We start from the raw sequence: 21,115 nt of genomic DNA, 5'->3' as shown, positions 1-21,115 counted from the left end.
GAGTGAGAAGCCAAGGTGCGGGTGAAACTGTTGAGTGACAGTACATGTGAAACCTGAGTCAATGAATGAGGCACCTACACTGAAAGGAGCAGGCGATCCTGAAGCAAAGACTCTATCCAGGGTTCCTGTCCTGCAATGCTTGTCTAAGAAACTTCAGTAATCATAGGATTTGAAAGAAATCATAATCAGGCACTAGGAGACCAGGGAAGCATCTGATAGGGATTTGGGGAATTCATATTTCTCGTGCATTAAGTCATCGCAGCCCCTCTGCAGCTCCATGGCTCATTGTTGGTTCTCAAGATGAACAGGGTACTCTCAGGCTAAAAATGAGTTTGAACAGTCTACCTGTGATTCTCTAGGCTAAAGTGGTTATGATAATTTGCTAGTGTGGTTCATTATCACATTATCAAGATGAAAATATATTTTCTATGTTGAAGGAATGATGAGGAAAGCTCCCACATTTCCTTGGGGGATCACAGCCTTTGCACCCTAGGGCCATTACAGTGAGCTTTCTAGTCCAAAAGGGAAACTTCTGAGTAATTATATTGTGGAAAATGGACTTGAAGCACATTCTTCAAATGTATGTAAAGATATTTTCCACTGCCACAGGGACAGCAAAGCTGACTTAGGAATTAAGCTGCAAATAGAGGCATTAGAGTATCTCTTACACACCACACCTGTGAATCCTGGCATTGAGGGTGATGAAAACCCACACTGCTCTGTGATCCAGCACAAGACGACAAACCCTGAGTTACATAGGGATGGACTTTTAGCTCTTTGAGGAGAAACCAGTGTTTGCCACCAAACCTGAGGAAAACAAGCTCTGTCAAGAACCAGAGGTGTGGTACAACGGTAAACACCATGGGAGGTTAGGTGAGACTTCCTCATATTCAGTACGAGACCTAGACTAGTCACAGAGCTGCAGGGTTTGGAGGGTGCCCATCACCTGCTGTAGGCATCTGCTCATTGCTCACCAGTTGAAGAGGTGAAGAAAGACTGGGAGAGACTGGTGGGAGAGACTGTTCTCTTCTATCTGAGAGATTCAGCTTTGCTGCTGGGACCTGGAGGAGAGTTTGCTGAGCCTGATTAGAAGAACCTTGTCCTGCTCACTGTTATGATTCATTGTGGACCAAAGATATATGCTAGTCAAGATGCAGAGTAAGAAAAAGGCACATAAAAATCAATCGATGCAAACAAGTCCTCTTTCCTGAGTGGCAAAACTATCAGAGGCTCTTTCAGATCAGAGTCTGTCAATAAAACCATTCCTTGGCTATGTCTGTGCAAGTAAAATAAGCAGGGCAAGGATACCAGCTTTATCGTTTGATCATCCATGCTCTTTAATTGCTAATACTCTTCCTGGCATAGTCTTGAGCTCAGTCTCAGACAATGCCTGGGCACAGTTGGGGGACAGCACAGGCCAGGGACTATTCTCAGGAGGCAGTAGCTGTTCTTTGTTTTTGGGAGCGAAGACAGTTTAATCATATAAACGTAAGCAGTGCTGGACCACTTGCCCATAGGAACAGAGGAGGGGCATGGATGTAGCTTGTAAGTTCAAATGAGGTCCACAGCTCTGGCTTTCCTTTGATGACAGGGAATAGTGGCTATAAATTCTTTACCCTGTAAGAATCTCCTGCTAGAGCTGATAAAGCATCTATTTCCCACCAGACCAAGCTCTCACAAAGTGTCCTTAAAAAGAAAGGGGGTAGGTGGTCTTGCAGAGAACAGGCAGCTTAATTATTTAAGGCAGTGTCTGCTGTCTAATAGTCTAATGTTATTTTCTCATAGGCAATGTACACATGAGAAGATTCAGTGCCACAAGTAGGAAGGGAAGGAGAGGAAGAATGGGATGGTCAGATGAGGTCTTGAAATCCCCCAAAGCCAAGAAACTGGGATCAGTCCAAAGTAAGTGTATGAATTTGTGAGGAACTTAGTGTAGCAGATGTTGGTCTATCTGAGTAGTGATTTTTTAGATTGCTGATGAGAAGAAAGAGGAGCCAAGGTCTATTCCTTAACTGTGCTCCTGAGGTTGTGCTCAGCACTACAAAAGTCTCTCTAAATACTTCAGAAGATCAGGAGTCCTTGAGGCATTTTGAGCATTGCAAAGTGAGATGACTTCCAGATGTTGTATGGGAGTCACAACCCAGGAGCACCTTTTCATTTCCACTCTGAGGCAGAAGAACAAAGAAGAGGAAAATGAAAATGAGAGACTTGGGGTTCAAGCCAAAGTAAAGAGATGCACCAAGAAGTTATATTTTGAGCTCTTTATGAGCTTTATGCATAACACCTTTACAGGTTGAATATTTCCTGGATATATGGTTTACTGGTTGACAAACAAACACAGGAATGCTATCTCACAACGGGTTATGTCCCTTGGACAATGTAAAGCTCGTGGCTGTGTGGAGCACCTAAATCCATAAGGCTGGAAAAAATATTCAACAAAATATGAATTAAAAAAAAACCCCAAAACAACTGAAGAATATGTATTATCTTACTCCTGTAAGGCCAGGAAAAAAAAGGAAAATAAATGTAAATGAAGAAAAACCACACCCCAAGTTTGAAAGGGTAACCCACTATGCAAGTGAGAAAATAAACCTGAGGAGCATGTTCTGATTTAGCCATAAGGAAAACTGGGAAGCTGGGAACGCTCTGCTCTTTTTTATACCGCACATGCAGTATTTTGAGGAGGGTGTGGGACTGTGCCCTTGGGCACTCACAGCGTGTCTGTGCTTATCAATTCAAGAACAACAGACTTTGCTCCTAAATGCGGTTATTGGGAATTCTATCATTCAGTGAAATTACAGCAGGACTGCACTTAGCTTGAAGCATTATTATGTAGCCTTGAAAATGTTCTCTTCATAGAGTCAGAAATGGCCCAAAATCCAGGAAATCTTGTTAAGAATTAATACTGGAAACAGCATTGATGTCACTTATACATGTGGCATGCTGGGTACCTCGAAGCATATTTAGAGCAGGCAGTAAACAATGGAAAACCAGGGGAAGTAGGATTTTGCCTGCTTTTGAAGGCTGTTAGCTATATTTACTTTTATATTGCGATGTAGGTGTATACAGCACTCTGCCAAGCAAGATATACTTTTTATTGACCTACTTGTGTTCCAATTTATTGCTAGTGACAGCTGTTGTCAATGATCTGGAGAAAATAAATTGAGAATAAAGCAAAGAGACACTGATTGGTCAAAAAAATTAGTCGTTGTTTTAAATCAAATGTAAGGGATTTAGCCTCTTAAAAACTATGGAGTCTGATTAAAATGAAGACTTGAAAGCCATGGCTGGATTACAGTAATTCAGAACTTCATGGATTATGAGATGAAGTACTTCATAGGCATCATTTTGGACAAATGCTGCCATTAGGATTACTACATCATTTTAGACCTACTGTATTGCATGTCTTCAAATCCTCTGCTGTGGTACTATATGAATTTGAAAGACACTGGCTGCCATGTTTAATTTGATCCTTCTAACATGTGAGTCAAATTTGTTGACATTTGACATTTGCAGCCAGTCTAATATGCTACATTTCAGTGACTTCTCTGCACAGTAATTTCAGAATCAAGGCCTAGCATAGCTGGTATTCTGGTGGTGTTTCCTAGATCCAGGTTGTGGATGACAGTTGCAGTACATGAAAATCTCCCTCCTCTAGTTAGTGCAACAGGCATTTAACCATTTCTGGTTTTTAAGGGCAAATTAAGATATATTTGATTCTGTGCTTTATCTTTTTTGGCTTTTTAGATTGCTTTTTTTAATGGGCCACAGGTTGCATGGGGACATTCTACATGGAAGGCACTATACACGAACAGTTTAATTGTATCTCTCTCTGAAAAAGGGAAGCAGTTTTATTGAAGAAGCCTACCAGAGAAATCACATGTATCACTAACTGAGAAAGCAAGTAATAAAAACTTCTTAGGTGATAGAGACAGTGAAAAAAGTTTTCCTATGACAGTATTCTACAGGAAAAACGAAACAAACCAGTCCCTCTTGCTTTTCATCAGCATCTTGAGGGAAAATCAGGTGAAGATACAATAGTTCTGTTGTAGCTGTTTCTGATTGTGTTTTTTCCTACTCCAAACAGATGAGCATGTCCTACAATTTTGACTTTTGTCAGGCACACTGATACCTTTCTGCCTTGCATGTACATGTTTAAACTGCAAAAAATTTGAACAGTTGCAAGTAAATTATAGATGATAAAGTATTTTAAGAGATATGAAGAGTTAGGCAGTACTTCTAAACAGTTTCAAACTTCCTCAGTGGAGATTGTTGAATAAATGTACTGAAAGAGTTAAAAACATGGAGGGAGGTGGAGAAGGAGGGAAAACAAGGATACATATATACAGGGGAGAGTTTTCTCCAAAAGGAGCAGAAAAATTGATTTATTCAACTTACATCTTCTTATGACTGCCATGAATACACACAGAAATTAGTCTCACTAGCCTTCTTTTCTTGACACATAAAACAGTTACAGCCTTTTGAAGTCTATGGGAATTATTTATACCTTATAGTGGGAAACCTGGATTCTCTTTATGAGAGGCTACTGTCCTTCTAGTTGTCCCTGAGACCAGGTAGTGTGAACAAATCTTACTACCACTACCACTACTATTATTATTACTATTATTATTATTAAGAAAACCCAGTTCTGGTAGAAAGCAGTTCCTGAAGAAACAAGGCTGTTATCCCAGGGTTTCCTTCGGTACAAAAGTCAGAGATGTTGTGGGTAAAAGTCTGGGAGTACGAAAGGTGCATCAAGGTCACACAGCTTATGGAGCTCCAGGCAGTCTGAGGCATAGCTGGAAAAGAACTTCTTCTAGACTAGCCAGAGAAAAAGCAGTATTTTCAGGCTAGAACATTACCAGTCAAAAAGAATCTGAGTTTTCTAGATACTAGGATTTAAACCTTCAGTTTCACCTTTATACCCTGTCTAAATAATATCACATCCTAAATGACCTTGGGAAACAAACCAGCAATTTTAATTTACCAAAAAGAAAAGAAAGTCAATTACAAGCTTAAATTATTTTCAGAGGAGGAGAGCGGGGGATGTCTGAAGGATGTAGCGGAGGTGGGGAGGGCCAGGTGACCCTCCAGGTACTCATGCTAATCACTGCTGCTTCCTCCTTGCCCTGTCTTTGTGATATCTTGTTCTGAGCAGCAGTAGCGATGACAGCAGCAGCAACCACAGCAGCAGCTGTCAAGGCTCAGGGATGCAAGGCTCCCACATGTCCTCTCCTCTTGCTCCAAAGGGTGCACAAGAAGGGTGCCTGTCTCCCCCCACCTTACTACGGTTCTGTATATATTAATAGTCTGATGTGTGCATAATTGATGCCAGAGCCCTGAGGATACTAATAAAGCCTTAATGGCCCTGACCGGCCTCACGTGGGGCCTCCCCCCTCAGACCTGCCTCGTCCCTGTGCCCGCCTGGCAGTCACTGGGCTGCGCCTGACCCTCACCGGACCTGATCCTGACCTGACTTCCTGGCCTGACCTTGGGCCTTCCTCATCGCCATGGACTTGCCGGAGGACCTAGGCTCTTGGTTGAGCCTGGATCCACCCTTGGGCCAGCCCTGCTCACCGTCCTTGGGTGTTGGACGGGACCCCTGCCCTGCCAGCCGCGTTCTGCCCCTTGGCCCCTGGCTCCCTGTCCTTTAGTGAACAGCCAGTCCTCACTGCTCCCCGACGATGAGAGGCTTAATTTAGGATGAAAAATTAAAGAGTTTATATAGCACGTCTCATTCATTTCTCAAGGTACATTATTACTATAATACTTTTGGCCATGTCTCGGTTCCTGTGGGACAAATTGTATTTTTCTCTCTTTAAATGCAGAAAATGACATTGTTTTCCTGTTTTAAAGAAGTCATCTGTACTTACATATCATCAAAGATAAGCTTTGTCCTTCTGCAGTCCCTGGGTGTGCTGGACAGAGGTGACCAAGGCTCTGTTTGGGACTGTGGCTTATTGCAGAGAAGAACATTTTCTGAATTGATGTGAATTGCTTTCTAGACAACAAACAGCAGAGAAGACATTGAGGAATTGGCTACTAACTTCAAAGAAGCAACTAATAAACAACAGAGCATCTTTGCATTGTGTTGTAAATTGGCAGTTAGTTTTCCTACTATTTCAGCAGGGAGTATGTACAACTGTCTTGTCACTGATAGCCACAAATTCACAGATATTGCTCAGAGCACTCTGTAAAGGGCTCGAGTTTCAATGTCATATACAGAAGAAATTGAGCTGAACTATTAGTAACTATCAAAACACTCTGAAACACAGTAAGTGAAATTATTGTAGAATAGATCTGTTGTGGTCATTTAGAAGATCAAGTTATCTCTCTAGTCTTCGGCTTCCAAACCAGCATTGTACCTTGCCTCGGGAGAGCAAGGCTCACTTGTTTGACTCGTTTCATGCTGCACTGCTGATGTGCCTATGCGGTACGAATTTATAGCCCAAGGTCCAGCTTGCTTTCTGCTCTGGGTTCCTGATCAACTTGAAAGATCACTGCTCTGTGCCACAGAGAAAGCACGTGTCTTTTGGCAGGGTCTCACGCGTTCCCTCAGCTGCAGCCCTGCTCTTCACGTGGCCTCATGAGCCCTTCGTCCTACCAAGTGACCTGCCGTGTGGGCCACTACGCACCGGTACAGTGCAAAGCAGAGGGCTCCACGTTGGTTTTGGTTGATAATCACTGCCAGAAAACACTGTTCTGTTCTGTCAGGTGACAGACAAACACAATAGGGAAATGGGCAAAAAGCTCAAACAGATAAAAGCCACTCCCTGGCTTGCGGTCTCTGACACAAATTCGAAGGACCACTTGGCCATGCCAGTTAGGTGCCAGTGGGAAGATGGGATAAAACAAAGCTGACTTTAACATTTATAGTTCATGAGCTCTCATCTTCTATATGGCACATCCAGATCAGTTCAGCAGGCTAAAGTTTTCAGATGAATAACCAGATACGTAAGAATTTTATTGCAAAGGTTGTTAAAATGTTGACCAAATGGTGCATTGCTAGGCTATGCAGAAAATCTCAGTGAAATGCATTTGCTAAGGGTGTGGATCATAAAGCAATCACCTTTTACTTTTGATTTCCAGCACATTTGCCTGTGAAGGAATTTAAATTGTTTTCAAGATACCCAGTGAAGAATCGTATAATTATAATTCTGAATGGGTTATAAACTTCTAAACTTATGTTTTAGAAGTTAAAATGTTTAAAATTTACATTTAATCCATGAAAAAATAAATTAGTGACTATGATATGTTAAAATGCCTTTTTGTTGGAATATTTTTATGTAATTAATTTTATTTCAATTTATCAAAAGCATCTGTGAGATATTCTTGAAACACACAATTTATGATAACTTGTTTTTTAAAAACTGTCCAAAATTAGGATTATAGTTACTACTTCCCTGTCCACTCTCAAAAAAAAATATATATTTAAGTATATACTTAACATATACTATGGGGCCAGTTATCCCCACAGCAAAAGTGGGTGGAAGAGACCACTGCTACAACTCAGGTAGTTTGTTTTCCTGAAAGTTGCTTAGGCACTAATACTTAGGCTTTTGAAGCCTCTTACATATCAAATAACAAATACAACAAGTAGATATAGGATAAAAATACATAAACAGCTTTTGTAGCAAGGAGAGGAGCATGGGCCTTTCTAGCAGCAGCAGAATGTCCTTACAGCTCGACTAGATGGTCCAGCAGTGGTGTTGAGGTTTAACCCCAGCCAGCAACTAGGCACCACACAGTCGCTCACTTGCTTCCCCCACACCCAGTGGGATGGGGGAGAGAATCAGAAAAAAAAAAGGTAAAATGTGGGTTGAGATACAAACAGCTTAATAGAACAGAAAGGAAGAAACTAATAATGATAATAATAAAAAGACAATAATAATAAAAAGATTGGAATATACAAAACAAGTGAAGCACAGTGCAATTGCTCACTACTCGCTGACTGATGCCCAGTTAGTTCCCGAGCAGTGACACCCCCCCCGCCCCCCCGCGCCCCGACCACCCCTCCACCCCCCCCAGTTTATATACTGGGCATGACTTCACATGGTATGGATTACCCCTTTGGCCACTTTGGGTCAGCTGTCCTGGCTGTGTCCCCTCCCAACTTCTTGTGCCCCCCCATCCTTCTTGCTGGCTGGGTATGAGAAGCTGAAAACCCCTTGACGTACTTGGCATAAATGCTGCTTAGAACAACTGAAAACGTCAGTGTGTTATCATTTTTCTCTTACTAAATCCAAAACATAACACTATACCAGCTACTAGAAAGAAGATTAACTCTATCCCAGCTGAAACCAGGACAAGTGGACATCAATATGATGGCACCTGAACTGCTGCTTCTAGGTATTTTACATAAAGCAGAACAGCTTCAAGGGGAGGACACGACAATATTCTGTCGTTGCTCTTCTACTGGCAGCCTCCTGTAGGCTGCAGGGTAGGGTATGATTTTGTGAAGTGAGAGAGAGAGAGGTGTGAATTCCCTCAATCAGAAGAGCTAACAGGCTCTTCACTCCAGCATCCTAATCACAGAACTCATGCATAAATGGGGGCAGCATCTACGCCTCTCTCTCCCTGCTCTGAAGGCAGTGGCTACCACACGGTGTAGTAATATGGCCTTATCTGGAAGAGCACTCTGGACACATTTAGTGTGAGCAAGCCTCTCTGATAAGTATCTGAATACCTGGGCTCTGGTGGAGCTGAGTCGTGCGACTGGTGTTAAGCTGTTCACCAGCGTCAAGAGCAAGTAGAAATGTCTGAGAAAGTTGGTTGTAAGACATGTAGGAGAATTGTCTGCAGGCACGCTCATGGTTATGCAGGGGCTGAGTAGATGCCTTGTACAGTAGAGGCCTTATACACCACACTTTTGGATGAAGGGCGCTTGCATCGTGCCCAGGCAATACTCTGGAGTCCTAAAGCCATTCGTTCTGGGCCATTAGCTTTTACCTTTTGCTTATGTAGCCTTTGTTATTTGCCTGCTTTACAGCCTGCCCTCTTTCCTTTCTTCTGTGCCCTGCTAAACTCCAAACCAGAAAAGCTGAACTTACAATACAACATTCATTATTACAATTTTTTTGCATAACATTCTGCAAAACTATCACAGACTGCAATACAAAGTGAGAAATATAGAGCTAGGCTTTATATTGTGAACAACAGCATAAACTTACATTGAAGTCTCCGGGATGTGGCTGCGACTGGATTTCACCCTTATGTTTTTTGCTGGAGGAGATGGAAGGTAATAGACTGCTGCCATTAGGTCTGCTGGAGGAAGTTAAATCATCGTTGGAGTATTTGTGTTTTGATGCATCAGAGAGGGGAGAGACGGGTGACCGAAGCATTTTCTCATTTTTATTTATTGGTATTGCCAAGCTGGAAATGGAAATTACAGTAATGGAGTGTCACAAAGCTGGCTTTGAGAAAGGTAAATGTTTTATATATTACCAAAACTTTGAATTTAAAACCTGCTGGCAGGATAAAGTCTATTGGTATCTGGAAACAAGCTTACAGTATTGGGACCAAGAGTTCATTTACAAATTTGTATCGTGTTTCTCCTCTTTCCCTTCAAGGCAAATTGTAATTCTGGAGTTAATATAAAGTCTGTATCAGAGTACTTGAAAAAAAATACAGAGATAAATGGCCACTTGCTCACCATTTCTTAAGGGATAGCTGGAGACGAAGATTAGGCTGTGAAGTGTAAGTTCAGGTTATGGAGCCCTATTTCACCATTACAGGTGACAATTTATAAGCCATGGCAATAAAACCATATGTGAACTAAAAGAGGAAATGTGTTTAAAGATGACTGGCTTGTCTTTGTGCTCAATGCCCAGCCTTTGGTAGCACTGTTTATACTAATCTAATACAGATTTTGAAGACAAAGAAAGATAGACTGGTAGTGCAGACAAAAGGAAACATATGCAAACAGTAGACGCAGAGAAATGTGAGCTGCTCCGTCTTTTAAAGAAGAAAGCTATAACACAGACAGTATTTTCAGCTTTCATTTATTTGGGAGAAGCTTTGGATGAGGAGAAGTCAGACAGACCGTAAAAATATGCCCAGAAATAAACTTCAGATGCACTAATTTGAAGAAAATATTTAGCTGAAATCTTAAAGCAACATACACAAAATAAAAGTTTCTTCAAGGAGACAGTCTGCATTAAGACTAAAACTGTGATTAAGGTCAGACAGACTATTTTAACACAATACCTTTCCCTGTCACATTCCCCTTTATTCAGCCTATTACTTTTTATGGACAATTCTCACTTCTTTATAGTTACTGTATGAGACAGTGTACACTTAATGGAATTGCAAAAAAGAATATGGTACAAACTATACTTTATTTCTGCACATAATTTCAGGGAACAGGGCTAATTAAATGTGCTCTTATCATACATTTGTCCATTTATCTGGCAAGTCTTTAAAAACTAGCTGTGAAAGAAGCCATGAATCGTAATTCAGAACCTTTCCTGTTTCCCACAGTGTAGTACCTTTAAAACGCAATGTGAACTGTTTTGCTTTAATGACCAACGCTGTTTACAAAAGCAAGAATCAGGGTGTGTAAGATGGGCACCTGTATCCTTCTTCTTCCCCTAAGAAAGATAAGATCTTTAGCACTATTTTGAATGTGCAGGCTGATGCTGTCATTTCTTTTCCTCTTTTCAAACATAAACCCATGCCTTGCCATGTTTATATATCACTGTCAAAGCGCAGACCTAAAGCACCCAAGAGAAGCCATAGCTCTTTGGAAGTGTACCCAAGCCTCAAAAGCTTGGCCCAGAGCTTGCGAGGAGTAGCTGCAATTTCTAGTTGTGTTGCAGACCTTCTACATGGCCTTTGGCACATTGCGGAGGGCCCACCTAAACGTGTTGTGAGCAGTCAAGCTGCAGCAGCACAATCGTCTCACACTGAGAAGCCGTGCAGGGCAACTTGCAGTGAGCTGTCATCTGCTGGGACTGGGCAGATCGTGGCATCCGATGTAAGTGCAAGATATTTGGGTATCTCTGCCTGACCCTGCAGGCTTTCTTGTCAAACAGGGCTTTGCTTAATCTGCACCTCAGACTGTAATTCCACAGTAGAAAATGCTCATGTCTGAAGGTGGTTTTGCTCCTCTCTTTGCTACCAGCCCTCAGCTGTGCTGACAAAACTGGCTGACTGGCTCTGCTGAGAACTGAATAATAATAACCTGGCCAAAAAAAAAAGAAAAAAAAAAAAGAGTTCTGGTTTCAGACAAGTTTCCTGAGTGAATTTACAGGAGACCCTCACAGGCAGCTACGGTGGCATAACTGGAGGGGGGCTGTGCCAGCATGAGCAGCTGCTGGTTGCAAGACGAACAGGAGGTCCTGGTATCTGCACTGCTGGTTTAGCTACAGCCTCAGGAGCCCATCCTCAGCTGTGGCAGTATTAGCATTTGATATCATGTCCTACAGTAGCATAAACCACAGAAACATCTTGGAAGCAGGGCAGACCAGGGAAGAATTGGGAGGCAAATATACATTTAAGACCTTCTTTGTTTCTTTAATGTACAGTTGCTACCAGGAGTACTGCATATAATGTCAAGCAAAACACAAATTATTGTCCTGCTTCCAGGAAGCACAGAATTAACCCTGTGACATAGCAAGATATGGCAGCCATGTTATTCTCTGAAAATGAATGCAATGTAAAACACATGACAGTGCAGTAACAGGAACGGCATGCCTGCATGCAATCACCCACAATAAAACAAACTGTTCTGTGTATTGTTTTCACTTTATGAAACATATGTGACATGTCAGGACAAAGAAATGGAATGCATATTTTTGAATAAGCACTATATATATTAGTCTTATCCATGATTTTTTCCAGTATTAATGACAAGAATTACTCAAACTCATCACTGATGTGTACAATAGAAAAGCCTACTACAATAAATACAAAAGCAGTTTCACCCCAAGAGATACCCTGATACTGCCAGAAAATTATTTTTTTTAAAATACTGATGACCAGCATGTGCTAAGTAGCATGCAGCTGAACTCTGAAAAGATGTATGTCTAAGTTTGACTGCTGAAAGCCTCCAGAGAAACTCAGTATGATTGATCTGACATTGATAGGGGTCTGTGTGCATAAACCATGCCAGCAAATGCTAAATATTAATCATTTGTTTCATGCCCTGCATCCTTTGAAAATCTCACTGTTTTTAAAGTCTGAGTTCCTCGTCCTAAAATACTTAATAATTACACAGAATAGATTGCTTGTAATCTCAAAAATATTGGATCTCATATATATTCTGGAATGGAGTATTGCAGGCATTGTTATGAATGTTTTTCTCAATCTTTTCCATAGAGTTTATAGATAATTGTATTTATACAGTCAAACTTTAAGTTGGAAACTAGTAACACTGGAAGGAAAGAAAAAGCTATAAGACAGTTTTCTGTGTGAACTGGAACCTACAACAAAGTGTTTGGGAATATGCCTCAGACAATCGTATTGCTTTAGCTATAATTACTCATTCCATGAGCCTCATACTTGAGCTTACAACTTCTTTGTGCAATAGGACAAAACCACAAGTATATAAATGTGTCAGGAACTGCTAACTTGTTCATTAAACCAGATGAAAGGAGAATGCAGTGGGTAATTTTTCAACATAAAATATGAAAATTAAAAAATAAATCCTATTAAAGGAAAAAATAACACACGGCATTAAACTGCAACTAGTTGTATGACTCAGTGGTAAATAAGAAGGAAAACACTTACCTATTTTCATTCATATTGCAGTGATTTGCTGTTGTGATGCTGTGGGCAGAGGCAGCTAATCGTGAAGAACTCTCTCTCTCTAAGTGAGTCTTCTTGATGTCTCTGCACTCTTCCTCATTCTCACACTGAATGAAGAGAAAAATAATAATCTTGTAGGTTTTGGATTTACTACAGATCCAAAAGTACTTCAACAAGTCAGGGGCTCATATTTTCTGGCATTTTGGTTTTAATGATGACACTTTCTTTGAGCATATACCTAACAGAGATCAGAGATGATTGGTCCATGTCTTCAAAAAAATAAATCTAAAGAGGCAGTGTGCAAACAAAGGAGCAGAATATAAAACTTGAATTGTTTCCACCACTTCCCCACTTGCACCTTGGGATATTTTTACTTTATATTGCCCTCTTTGTCCATCTCCTGTGCGCTGTTCTCTGGCTTAGTCATCAACCTGATACCTTTTTGTTTCTCCCTCTCTTCTTGGCATCAGTGACTATGCCTGTACTAGTAAATACAACAGATCAGCAGCCGGTCCTGAGACCAGCTGGCATGGCACAGCTCGTACCCAAGCACTTGTCTAGCTCCTCCTTCAAACCAAGGTATGCCACATTCAGATTGCCTTTTGGGAAGGGACCTTAGTGTGGTCCCGAGTGAGGGCCAGATGCTGTCTGGAAGAACATAAGTTGACCCAGGCCAAAACCACGTTAGCAAGCATGCTAAAGTTAAACTAAGTGGGTGACTGTGTGCCACCACTTGGGGACTGCACCCTGGCCCTATGTGGCCTACTAGTATGAACATAGCCAATGTTACCTGCCACTATTTAATTTCATGTTATGTTCCTTAGGTTCTATCATTGGCTCCCAAAGGCTCTGCTTTCCTAGTCTCCTGCAAAGTCCACATTCTTTTCCACTTCTAACAATTCTCCAATTTCCAGTGCTGGCTGAGTTTTACTTGTGGTCTGTTGATTCTGCTTGTATTTATTGCCTTGCTGCATGGCAGCACCATTTTCTGTGTTATTCACTGCCACTGTGGCTGCTGCTATGGGGTTAACATTGTAGCTTACACTCCACAGGAGTGATGATCTTCTCACACCGCAGTGCTTAACCATCCTCCTCTGTCTCTACTTTGCTCATCTTCTCAAGATCATGACAGAGGTGGAAGTGATAAGGACTTCTTTCTAATTTTGCAGTTATGCCTGATAATCCATTCTTACTAGTCTCACTCATAAAGTCTTTTGGGAAGAGGGATCACATATTGTGAGCTTGCATAGCAGCTGTCCCATTGAGGGCCTTATTCCAGGCTGAGGGGCAATTTGGTACTCCAGGAATGGCTTGTATTTATTATATCACTAAAACCAACAACAACAGCAGTGCTTTAAGACAGAAGAGTAAAAGATAATATGTGCCACAGAAGGTCAGATTAAACATTTCTAGAATGACTGCATTTATTTTGCTCTTCTATCGTGTCCTCCTGTTTCCTTCTGCATGTACAGCCTGGCACTATCACACTGGCATCTCCTATGGCCTAAAATATAACTGTTTTGCTTCTGCCACTCTTTCTTGACCTGTTTCCCATAATTTTGTAGTGTGCAATTACTTCCATACTACTTCCTAAAGAAAATTCAGACAAACACATCTGAAAGCTTATCAGGGCACTCTGTTTATGGCTCTACCAGAGGCCAGAACAGGGTTGCCACCTTTCAGATACTAAAAAAAGAACCAAAAAATGAAAACAGATAAAAAAAGGAAAGACTGCTTTAGATAAATGGTCCTCAAAAATATACAGTTCAATCTGCACGTGTACAGTAGCTGAGGGCAACAGATGACTGCACAGTAAAACTGTCCAGAAATTGGGCAGATGGCGATTCCAGTTCAGAGTGACTTTTGGGATCAGATTGGTACAAATGGATCAGAAAGCCTCCTCGGTGGACAGCTGTGGCCATGGGGTGGAGGAGGATTTCTCCTTGGCACCAGCAACAGCTCAGAAAGCATGTGGGAGAGGCAGGGCAGAGGGGTGGATGTGACCAGAGGGCTGTGGCCACCTGGCTGCTGTGACGGTGCTGCTGGGGAGGGGGCAGCTAATGGACTACACTCCCACTTCTACACCTGCCTGAGAGCCCTGAGGTTAAAGGGGGCTGTGGGGGTGCAAGGGAGGCAGGTTGCAGAGCCAGGCAGGTCTCTGCGAGCGCATCCCCCATGAAGTCAGGGATCCCTGCTGGGACTGAAGGGTTTGCCTCTTGTTGACAATCTGAGGGGAAAAAAAGACACTGCCTCTTCTTTTTCCACACAGGCAGCGATACTGTGCAGACCGTGACAAGACAGCTGATAGTCATCCCTTTGCCAACATAAGCATCACCTCCAAACGCTCAGGTTTTGAGAGAAGCCTCAGGAGAGAAAACTGTCCCACAAAAAAGGCACAGCCTTCGCTAAGGCGTGGAAAGTCTCGTGCCAGCAGCGAATGCCATCTCCGAGGGGCTGGGATCCCTCTTGGCCAGGGATTTCCTCACCTCCTGGGATGACATCTCTCCTGGGGCTTGGCCAGTTCCTACGTGTTGAGCAGGGACAAATCCCAGCTCTGAAGTGCCAGCCCAGAGAAGATGCTGCCATCAAGCACTGGATGTGGGCGCAAGTGATGCTTGCCTCCCACTTGCCGGAGGCCCCACTACCCACCCCAATCGGTCCCCCTGAAGCTCACCTTGCGTTTCCTTCTAGATTTCGGTAAACCCTTCTCTGCGGGGGGGTCAGCACTACTACCCTGCGGGAGGCTGGCCGGCTGGTTTGCTCCGGCGCTCATGGCCAGTGGCTCTTCGGGCAAACGCTCTGGAATCCTGGACAAAAGAGCCAAGTCAATGTTGACCCACAGCGACTTTACCTCATCACTGTCTTTCAGAGGAGACAGGAGCTCATTCCTACCGAAAGGAACCAGGGTGTAAAACTGTTCCTCCAGCTCCTTTGCTATTTCACTACTAGTCCTGGCATTAATGGAGCCAAAGGCACTGCAGCCGCCGTGGGGTTTGCTGGCGGCGCTGGTCCCCGCGTCCTTGGCACGCGGCTCAGCCCCGGCGGCCGGTGGCGCCTTGGGCAGCGGACGCTCCTCCCGCTCCGACTCAGAGCCCGAGTCGGAGGAGGATGATGAGGACGAAGACTCGGTCTCGATGAACTCCTTGGATTTGGGCGCCGTTTTGCTCGGCCCGCGGGCCCGACGCTTCTCGCCGGCTGCGGCCGAGCGGGGCTCGCGGCGGTGACCCGCTCTGCAGCCACCACCGCCGCTGCTGCCGCCGCCGCCGGGCCGGGCCCTCGGTGCCTCGCCAGCGGTGCTTTCCGGAAAGCTGTGGCTCCCGGGGGGCTCCTCCGCACCGGGGCAGTGGGGGCCCTCCCCGGCAGAGGTCCTCTCGGCCCGCCGCGGCGCTTTCTTCCCTGCCGCCCGCCTCGGAGGCCCGCCGTCGGCGGCGGGGGGTGACTTCTGCCGGCTGCCCTTGCTGCCCGGTGCTTTGTTGGCGGTCCTGGGCCGCGGTCCGTCCGCGACGGTGGTGGTGGTGGCGGCGGCACGGCCCTCCCCACTGCGGTGCTCGGCCGGGCCGGCGGATGGGGTCTTCTCGCTTTCCTGCCGCTCTGCCTTCACGCGGCCGTAATAGGGATGGGCCTCCAGCGCTGGGCCATCATGATGGGTCAGGATGGGTGCTTTGTGCGGGGTGACTTTATTTAGCCACTTGTCCAGCTGCCACTTGTTGGATGAGGGTGGCTCGGGCTGAAAGGGAAACAGATGGCAACGAGCTTAGTGCCGAGACCCTGCTGCCCTTTACCCGGCGCTCCCTCAGGGACACCGAAACGCTGGGTCCCTACTGGTATCACCGGGATTTTCATCTGGTCAAAGAGCTGTCCCCAAGCTGCGGCAAACCCCTGGTGCTGGCCCTGCATGGCGAGACGGGAGACATGGGGCATGCCGCGCAAGCGGGGGTATTTTTGGTTTCAGAATGAGATGGGGAGGGAGGATGGCTTCCATGATTCATCATTTCTAAGGATGATTCACGCAGTGCTACTGGCATCGGCTTTACTGAGAAATGCTCCCAAGTTTCCAAACAGAAGAAAATACAATGGTGATAAGAAGGGAGGAAAACAAGGCAGGGCTATGGCTGAGACTAAGGGAGCATAGCTAGTAGGAAAGCTAGGCATATGTATTTTGTGTCTTGCACCATCACAATAAATACAAAAAGTATTTTAAAAGCATACAAAAAAGCATGTAGTGGGGAGTTGGAGGGCTAACCAGGCGGTTCAGGTAACCTGTCTGGTATTGGCGTTATAATCCTGTGAGATCCCACAAACATTAATTGTGTGGTGGTATTGTCAAGCACTTATTTTGAGAGTATTGTGCCGCTGTTAGTTTTTCTTTTCTTTCCTGTCACAACATGATCAAGTTACAAGAGAGTATCTAAAACATAATGGTGTTGGGACAGTGAAGAAGTGGGATAATCATGATTTCAAATGTAACCACAGCTCAGACAATGTTATTTCAGAACAATGTGCAAATGTTTTCTAGTGCTTCTTGCAATCAGTAATTTGAATGTAATAAAATGAAGAGAAGCAAAAAAACCGCAGAGAAATAAATGACTGAGTAGATGGCCAGCCATAATTTAACCCCTCAGAAGCCAATGTGAGAAGTCTCCTAATTTCCTTAGTTGGAAACAAAGTTTGATCCACTAGACCATTGCATATGAATAATCAAAAAGCATGTCATGAGTCTAACATGAAAACCGTCAATGCTCTGGAAGAAAGTTTGCTCAAGAAAGAATATCCACAGTCTCTAACTTAAAAGAGTCTCTTACTTAACTCCTTATTTAAAGTAGGTGCCTGAGGGCAACACAGGTTTCCTGCATAGCCAACGGCATCTCCAGAATCACTCACCCAGGGTTGTGTTCACTCTACATGGAGCAAAGGCTCCTAAAATAAGCAAAAAAGTTAGACATCGGAATTCATATGATACAAATACTCCTTCTCACACAAGTGTCTAATTTATTCATTATCAAGCTATACAATACCTATGGGAATTTTGCTGGATTGCCTTAAGTTTATTTTTTCTTAAGCATACTCCCTAAGATCTTACATGAGAAATTTCTTTCCTGAGCTGTAAATCTTCTAAATAGATGGTCAGTATTTCTCTTGGATGAAAATGTATTTTTACAACTCTTAACTCTTTATCTAAAATAAACAGCATTTTTTGGTTTGCTTCTGAAAATACAGACAGATTTGTTTGGTGCCATTCATTGTGCACATACTGAATTTACTAGGTATATAATAAAAGGTTCACTATACATGGAAGTCTTTCCACCGTTCAGGTGTATTTAAGAAAAGGACATACATCAGAAGCACGTGGGGAAAAATATACTTCTGCTCATAAGTATAGGTCAGAGTGAGGGCAGCTTGAAAAATTAAAAAAAACTTCCAGCTTTTCTGTTACATCCCATTCTGTCTTTTTATATACCTTGTAATTCTTGAAAACAGTGGTTCACAAAATATGGATTTCAAGGGATCACAGTAAACCAGCAGAAAACAGTGATTAACTTCTACAGTGTCATAACTTGGCAACGTGGTACTTTCCTAGAGTGGTATGTCTGCTATTTAGGCAGAATAACTACAGTCCCACCAACCTATAAGCCAACCATGAAGTCCAATAAAAAAGATCAACAGTGTTGCCAGCTTTACTAATTTTGTCAGGAGTTTCAGGACACTCGTTATTTTTTCTTAAAGCCTCAGCTTTCAGAATCATGGGCTTAGCTGCCCTTCCAGGGTTTGTTCAAATAAAAATTCAAATCCTTGTGGCTGCTGAAAAAAACCTTAAGATGTGTCTGCTAAAAAAACCTTTTAAGATGCATCTGTTAAAAGTAAAAAGGCTGCAGCCCATCAGGTAAATTAAAACAATCCAAATTAAAAAAATCAGAATTTTGAAACTTCTCTCACTATTTTTGGGGCCTGATGCAGTTTTGGAATATTTGAGATTGTCAGTGTACATGAGTGATGCCAATTCACTTTTGGAAGTGATTTATTCTACTCACTGCTTTAACTGAAAAGTCCTGTACTTTGAAATAACTTAAAAAAGCAAGGTATCCTGTGAGAGAACAAAATCATGACAGCCAAGAATGAAGATCAGGCCTGGTAAAAAAATGGATTGGGAAAATTCACTTGAAAGTTTTCACCAGTCCGCTTTACATGCCTAACTGCAATTATTTGTGGGAGAAAAAGAAAATCCCTAATTCACCAGTCCACACCACCCCCCCGGGCATGTCACGTACCATTCTATGGAAGAAAAGTTGGTTTGCTCAAAGTGGGAAATTTTCAGCAGCACGTAAGGATGGAAATATAGATGAGTATATATCCAGAGTGATCAGACAGCAGAATGGTCTCTGTCCCTTGGTTCTTCTCTCATGGAAGTACGCTGCCCCCAAGGACTTGTAGAGAACTGGGCAGTTTTTAATTGGGGTAAACCTGGTGGTGCACAGATGGGCAGCAGTAATAGGAATAACAGTCTGTGATGAAGCTTACTTGCAATGAAATATGGGGTTTGGCATGAAAACCCAAACCAGGAAACTTTACAAGACAAAGATAGTTTAAGGGACCAATGCACCACAGACGTATGCATGTGCCAGGCTTCATCGAGAAACAGAAGGATGTGATACACTTCCTTAAAAATTGTGGGTGGATTAATCTGTACAACATAGACACCTATATCTGAGCTAGTCAACGAGTTCCTTCTCCAGTCAGTGGACTACTCTTCTAGGGTGTGAAAAATTCCCTCTTGAAATAGGCATCTAAAATAGGGCAGATGAGCTGGGCCCTAAAAACATCTATTCCTCTCTGCCGACTGTAAAGGGAAGGCTGAGGTGATGAGCAGATGTAGGTATCTACAGTAGAAGTGTCCAAATTTAGGTGGGATGAATCCCACGCAGCACGTCTGTATATCTCAGATCTCTTCAAGGCTACAAGTACAACCAGAGGCATGAGCAGCATGCATCCAAAAGAAACCTTTGTCAAAACATTATCCAGAAGCACTTGCTGGGGTAAAGGACTGTTAAACAATGTAAGTGTAATGGGGTCATTCTACGCTTGTTATTACAAAGAGGGACCTAAGGTGTAGCTAATACCATGGTAAACTTGAAGCATGACACCACCTTCATTGAGGGATTAGATAGCCTATAATATGTGCATGTGCTTAGCCCACTGTGGGGTAGGACTGAGCTATCCACCATCCCTGCAGTACACTCCGCCTATTGTAAATCCACATACTAATTTACCCCTATGATAACTTGCTTGCGCTGCCTGCTAACAAAGATTTCCTTCGGGGCAATCCCTATAGAAATGTGGTGCCTTTTCATTGTATGTAAGGCATAGATAATGATGAAGATGGAGAAGATGATGATGATGATGATTCTTACTACTACTACTTTATTGCTACTATTAGCACCACTCCTAGCGCTTTAACAAATTAGAACTGTGGATTCCCACGTGTTAGGCACAGCACACACATACTGTAAGAGGTGGTTCCTGCCACAAAGATTTTTCTGGAGGGAAGGGAGACTTTAGTTTCTAGTCATTGTCAAAAATAGTCCACAGGACAGCTAAAGACCATGAATCCTATTTGCAAAGGTAAAGATAGTATCTACAGTTGGTCTAGTGGTAAAATCCCCTTTTCTTCTGAGTGTACCAGTCAGGAAATCAAATCAGGGCTACACTTAGGATGGGAAGCAAAAACTTTTTGGAAAACAAGACAGATACAGAAAGCATACCCTTCCTACCCCGCAACCCTAAAACTACAACTCTTCTTCCCCTGCCTCCCTAATGAAATGTGAAGAAAGGCTGGTGAGGTGGCAGGAGCACGCTCACCAGTTAGCTAGTCTGTTAGATGTTACACACATTCTTCCTATTTTCCGAGCTAAAGAGAGCCAATGCCACAGAGCACCTGAGGGAACAGCAGCGATTCACAGGCAGTGGCTCCTCAGCCACTGGTACTGATGTCCAGGCACTTGAAGGACTTAATGCACAACGGTGAGGAGGTGGGTCTCTGCTGATGAGAGAGGAGGGTGGGGAAGAACAAAACCCTGCAGATTGCTTCAGCTTTGACCTGCTCAGTCACAACATGGGGACTTGAGACGAAAGAGTATATCCTGTGATGATGGAATAAGCATGGACAAAAAGTATATGTGAATCCTTGAAAAAGAGGAAAAAACTTTAAGGACACTGCATCTGGCCCCCTGGTGGGGCCCAGGACAGGATACCTGTCTCTCCTGGCCTGGTTACTGTTGACTAGCCACTGATGCTTTGTCCCATGCGATGGCTTCTTTGCTTCCTTCCTGCCCATTCCCCCCTCTAGTCCTCCCTGCATAGTAGGAATTCCCAG

The 21,115-nt window shown here is 43.3% G+C and overlaps 1 protein-coding gene across 1 annotated transcript in view; it reads right to left on the bottom strand.

Moving 5' to 3' along the window:
- The window catches only part of AFF3 (ALF transcription elongation factor 3), a 327,940-nt gene that overhangs the window by 21,232 nt on the left and 285,593 nt on the right, over positions 1 to 21,115 (bottom strand). Inside the window, exons 11-14 of the mRNA XM_049834235.1 lie at positions 15,422 to 16,474; positions 12,730 to 12,854; positions 9,171 to 9,372; positions 5,874 to 6,001 (exon numbers count right to left, since the gene is read on the bottom strand). Of these exons, the coding sequence (XP_049690192.1) occupies positions 5,874 to 6,001; positions 9,171 to 9,372; positions 12,730 to 12,854; positions 15,422 to 16,474 (1,508 nt within the window). The remainder of the gene's footprint in view (positions 1 to 5,873; positions 6,002 to 9,170; positions 9,373 to 12,729; positions 12,855 to 15,421; positions 16,475 to 21,115) is intronic.

Source organism: Accipiter gentilis, chromosome 31 (genome assembly GCF_929443795.1).
Source record: "Accipiter gentilis chromosome 31, bAccGen1.1, whole genome shotgun sequence".
Classification (NCBI taxonomy): Eukaryota; Metazoa; Chordata; class Aves; order Accipitriformes; family Accipitridae; genus Astur; species Astur gentilis.
Note: the sequence above shows the minus strand (reverse complement) of the source record. Positions and strands in the feature narration are given on the sequence as shown.